The 5,977-nt window shown below is 34.3% G+C and overlaps 1 protein-coding gene across 1 annotated transcript in view; it reads left to right on the forward strand.

The window, feature by feature from the left end:
- The window catches only part of LOC110033127 (ferredoxin, root R-B1-like), a 12,501-nt gene extending 9,902 nt beyond the window's left edge, over positions 1–2,599 (forward strand). The window contains exon 2 of the mRNA XM_020737009.1: positions 1,774–2,599. Coding sequence (XP_020592668.1) covers positions 1,783–2,244 — 462 coding nt within the window. The 5' untranslated portion in view covers positions 1,774–1,782 and the 3' untranslated portion in view covers positions 2,245–2,599. The remainder of the gene's footprint in view (positions 1–1,773) is intronic.
- Positions 2,600–5,977: the final 3,378 nt, after the last annotated feature.

A 5,977-nucleotide genomic window follows, 5' to 3' on the forward strand; every position in this document is an offset into this window, starting at 1 on the left:
GGAAATTCTCCGACCCCAATTGGAATGCAACTAAATTGACCACATTTCTTGTTTGAGGATATTGATTGGCATATGCAACTCATTTTTGTTAATGACAAATAGCACACGATAGCACTAAAGTCCTCCGGATGCCAAGTGGCCTAATATTGGGAAAAAACACTAGAGGGAAAAATCAAATACAAAACTAATAGTTAAATTTCATCCTACAAAACACAAAAGAATTACTGCCTCAAAGTTTATTAAATAGCCATGAGAAATTAAAATTTAATATATTTATTTTATATTGCATCCATAAATTTATTGATCCCAAAGACTTGCAACGAAACAATCTCCAAGTTCTTGCATATTAGAAAAGTTCCAACTTAGTGGTAAATTGGGCAATTTTTGCCTTTATTATTCATCCCCCATCATTGATTTAAGATTCAAATGGACTAATTTCTTAGTTGTCGGATCAAAATTTTCTTTATCGGATCGAAATTGGATTGTGAATTGATTCTGCTAAATTTCGATCTGGTCCGGTGTGGATCGATCCGATTTTCGAACCGGTTTGAATTGTAAATGAGACGACTCAATGTCATTTTTGGCTCATGATCCAGTTCAAACTTGTCTTGACCTGCCCGACCAGCCTACTAGATACAATTTTTTGTGGAAAGAGGGGATTCAAACCCCTGCCTTTTCGTTATGCATGTAAAACTAAAAGTTTAGGTGTTAAATATGCAAATGCATAAGAATTTATTTCGATCCTGATCCGATTCAAGAAAGGATCGAAATTGGATTGGAATAAATTTGATGCTTTAATTTGGCTCGTAGTTCGGCTCCAATGGTTTGAACCCGCTTTCTATCCAAGCCAAAATTCGATACGATTTTTGAGCAATTTACAATCTTCGAGCAAGTTTCACAGCTCTATCACAGCTCTAGTTTCTATGCAAGGGATTCCCAGATTTTTTTGCTAATGACATTTAAGGCATTTCTATTAACATCTTAAATGCAAGAAGGTTTGAACTCAAATAATATATATATATATATATAAAAGGTGCTGGATGCAATGAAAGTGAAGGTCTGACATGTAATTCCAGTATTTTGTTGAGTGTATGATAATTAGCTTTTAGTTTAATCTCAGATTTCTGCACTTTTTTCTTTTCATTATTTATCGCATCACTGTGCTGTCTCCATCCCCTTAAAATCAATTTTAACTCTCTTTAAAAATTGCTATTTTCAATTCATTTCTTTTACTCTGTCCAGAAACATGATGCGACCCGTCAACTACCAACATCGCATATTCACCTAACTTGTTATAATCATAGTCTGCACATTCTTACTTTTAGGAACCGTTTGGTTGTTGATACAAAGTACTGATTTTTTTCATGTAAAATTCATCTTTTTCTTATCTAGATTTATGACACCGAAGTGTTATAAAATATAAATTTCAAAGTTTAAGTATTTAATACTTAAATACATAAGAATTGTATGTTACTTATGTAAATGAAACCATTTAAATTTTGGAAGATTTACATGCATACCACTCAATCCCTATGCATTTACATATCTAACACCTAAAGGTTTAATTTTTTCCCTAAATACTACCTTACCTCTACATGAAAAGGTGCATTTCATTTCCTTAAAGTTAAAATAAGGATATTTTTTATGTGATATGAAAGATTTTGAATGATATAAATATTAAAGTTAAGTTTAGGTGCTACATTTGTAAATAAATAGAAATTGAGTGGTATGTATGTAAATTCCCCTTAACTATTAACAAATCCTTTATTACAGGCAATCAAAATGAGCACTACTCCTCTCTCCACCGCCCACTCATTCCAGACCAGAATAAAAGCTCCATTTTTATCCTCCATGTTGGTGAGAAGCCCAGCTTCCCTTTCCTTCACCAAATCCATTTCAAAAACATCCAGTCTCAAGACTGAATCAAACTGCTTCAAGGCCGCCGCCATGGCAGCCTACAAGGTCAAGCTCATCAGTCCAGACGGCAATGAGGACGAGTTCGAAGCCCCCGACGATGCTTACATTCTGGACTCCGCCGAGAACGCCGGAATCGACCTCCCTTACTCCTGCAAAGCTGGAGCTTGTTCCACCTGCGCCGGTCTCTTGGTTTCCGGCAATGTCGACCAGTCTGATGGATCCTTTCTCGACGAATCTCAGATGGCCGACGGATACGTCCTGACCTGCATCTCGTATCCGAAATCTGATTGCATCATCCATACTCATAAGGAAGGGGAGCTTTACTGAATGATCTGAAAATTTTAGATTTAATAAAAGGAAGACTTGCATGCATGCCACTTTATTCATACACATTTACATGTCGAACGCTTGAAAGTTTTAATTTTTACATGTATGCCGCCCTGCCTATGCATGAAAAGATGTGTTTCACGAAATAGTGATATTTTTGACGTGATATGAAAGATTTGGGTGGTGTGAAATGTAAAAAGGTGAATGTTTTGCGGTTAGATATGTAAATACATAAGAATTGGGTGGCAGTATGCGTTCCAATGTTTTGGGTGGGTTCTATGGGCTTAGTTTGATGCGAATTCAGTGCTGTTTAATTGCGTCTGGAATTCATTTGGTTTAACATTGTGCAGATAATATCTTTATTTTGATTAAATAATGATTTGTCTTTCAGATATTCTGTATTTAATTTAATTATTTTTTTTTCTTGAAAAAGAAAATATCATTAACAGCGATTCATGATGATTAAAATGGTTTAAATCATCAAAGCTGAGAAGAACGTAGATTAAGGGTCTGTTTGGGGCAGCTTATAGGTGCGGGCGGCGTTTTCAAAACGCCACCGTACCGTTTGCGGGCGGTGTTTTCAAAACGCCACCGTACCGTTTGGTTCGCGCGTTTTGCCAACTTATCTGAAACTGCGTTTGAGTTTTTACATTAAATGCTGGTCGCGAGTTGACCCCTGCGGCCAGCCCGTGGGCCGCGTTTTAGGATAAACAGCTTATCCTGAAACGTACAAGCTGCACCAAACAGACCCTAAATGTTGAATTTGTTTGTGGTGATTTGTAGTTTTTTTGTTCTAGTAATTTCTAATCTCTTCTCACGAAGAAAATTTTGAAAATAATTAAAATAAAATTATAGTTAAATTTTAATTCAAATGAACATTATGTTTTTTTGACCGTTATGTCAAGTAAATTGAAGCCTTCATTTGTCTTATTAAGTTACTCTTGATTATAAATATTATTAATAATAGCATTATTTAGATTAATTTAGCTAAATCCAACATTAATTCTTTATATTAAAAATTTGATGATATCCTAGTTTTTTATATTTGCAACCAAGTATAATTTTTTTTTACAATAAACACTACATAATCTTACTCATCCATAAAATATTACGGATAATTGCAAGATTTAAATTTAATTATTTATATTAAAACATTCATTTAAATAGGTTTTAATATATTTTATTCTATTTTTTATTAATTATTTTAATTATTTTGTGTTTAATCGAGTCTAACACATTTTATTCGTGTTCAACTCGTTTGCTTAGCAAACAAATCGAATACAAGCTACTTAACAAACTGAAGACTAGTTGTTCCTGAACAACAAGCCGCTTTGACAGCCCTGAGACTGTCAAAATGGTTTGTTTATGCGAACAACTCGTGTTCAACTTTTTAAACAAATAAATCTAACACGAATAAATTTTTTTGAGCTAGATATAAATATTATAAAAATATTATTTTTTAACAAATCCAACACAAGCAAACTCTCTCAGTTCAAACTTGCTAATTCCTCACACCCCTGCAACCCAGCCGTAGAATTCAGATGGCATAAACCTAAGAAACATGACAAAAATAGATACTTTTCAGACCGATTCACACGTAAAGCCACTAAAAAATTCAACACTTGCTGCTTTGCTTGCATTGCTGAGGGCATCTTATCAACACAGCAGTTACGATGACGCGAAAACAGGTGGAAAACGTTAGTTTTAAATCCGACGCCTCAATTTGGAGAATATTAAAATGGCACGTTGAAATTTTGAGTCAGATGTTATTCATGTAATTTTATGTTAAATTTATAATTAAAATAGAAAGATATTCGATTCAAGCTATTATAATATTTCGTAACGGTTATAGTTCCTAGTGTTTAAAAATAGAACGTATGGAGTCCAATAAAATCACGTCACATGACGTTGGCAGGAAAAATAAAATAAAATATGTCCTGTAACACAAGAAAATATTTATCTCGTGTTATTTATGTGTTATTGTGTTATTATAACGCCGGAAATATTCTTATAACACAATAACACCTGAATGACATGAAATAACACGGGAGGAATATTCTCCTGTGTTATCAGACCAATTTTTTTTTCTTGTGCCTTCACGTGTCGTGATTTTTTTGGACTCCGCACGAAACTCTACGTGCGGAGTTCTGATGCAATAATTTTTCGTTTAGAAGGCATTTAGAAGTAAATATTATTTTGAAAATATGATGGCATGCAAATATGAAAAAAAAAATACAATTTAGTGGATGTATATGCAAATTCTCCGATTCATCAGTTTTCATTCAAATAATTTAGTGGTAATGAGAAAATATCTCAGTGAAGATGCCGGTCAAATTTGAATTACAAAATTCAAAGGCTCTGGACCTTTTTGAAAATGGGGCATTTACATGCATACCACCCAATTCATATCTTTTTACATATCTAACACTTAAACTTTAATTTATATATTTTTACCCCTCAAAGCTTTTGTACAAAATAAAAGAATATCTATTTATTAATTTAAAAAAAAAATGAAATACACATTTTATATGCATAGGTAATAGGGTTGTGAGTTTAGTTCGAAGAACATTAATCGTTTGAAAATTGATTCGAATTTCAGCTGAGGAAGGGATGAGATTGAAATAAATGAGTCGTGCTATGAGCCGAACTTTGGATCGAATTTTTTTCAACCCCGATTTTGAGTCACACATGAATCGACTCGAATTGACTCGAGATCAGCTCGCAGTACATTTTATTTATAAAAATAATATATATAATGTTAAGTAAAATTGAATATAACAAGTTCCGAGCTACTTTACAGCTACAAGGGACCCAAATAACTCAATTCGAACAAATTAGTTTCACTTTTGAGGTGGGTTAAGCCTATTTCGAGTTGAAAAGAATCCATATAGCTCAATTTGAGTCAGCTTGTTTCCATTTTGAGCCGGATTGAGCTTTATTTAATTTCGAGCTGGCTCGATTTGAAATTGAATCTAACGAGCCACGAGTAGATTTCGAGCCGTACTAAATATATTCGAGCCAATTTCAAGCAGGTCTCAAAATCAGATCGTTAACATCTCTGGGCTACATAGGTAGGGCGACATCTATAAAAATTAAAATTTAGGCGGTACATATATAAATACAGCTGTTATATTTCATGATATTTTCCCCTACTTTGCCTCCTTCATAAAATCTAAGGTTTTATTTATTTATTTATTTTATATTTGTATTTTTTGTAAGCGATGTTACTCATTTTCTCTTCTTTCTTTAATACTCGTGGCTCCTTATTCCAGGAATGAAAGAGAGAGGTGCCCATAAATCCAACCATGTCTTCCTCTCCCATTTGAGTATTTGGGGGGGAAGAACCATTTCCATTTGAAATTTTTTTGTCTTATTTTGTTTTTTTAAATTAAGAAAATGAAAAAAAGATTATTTTATTATTTTGCATTTGTTATACTCGCTTCTCAAATCAACAAGTTTGTGTTAAGCGCTGGAGCCCAATTCTGATCCCGCTCCCGCCTGTCGCCCCCGATCGTGAATCATCGTGATTGCCCCCGCTCCACTGTCGCGATACCTGTTCCCGTCGCTCCTTGATCCTGATTCGCGAAGAGTCGCGACTCCCTGCTGTCGCGAACCGTTCTCGCCTCCCGTCTCCTTTAAATTGCGAACAGAAGAGAAGAAAGTTTGGAAGTCATGGTTGGTGTTCTTCTTCGGGCTTCCTCAGGATAAAAAGAAGGAAAGTGCAAGAAGTTGT

Source organism: Phalaenopsis equestris, unplaced genomic scaffold (genome assembly GCF_001263595.1).
Source record: "Phalaenopsis equestris unplaced genomic scaffold, ASM126359v1 Scaffold000002, whole genome shotgun sequence".
NCBI lineage: Eukaryota > Viridiplantae > Streptophyta > Magnoliopsida > Asparagales > Orchidaceae > Phalaenopsis > Phalaenopsis equestris.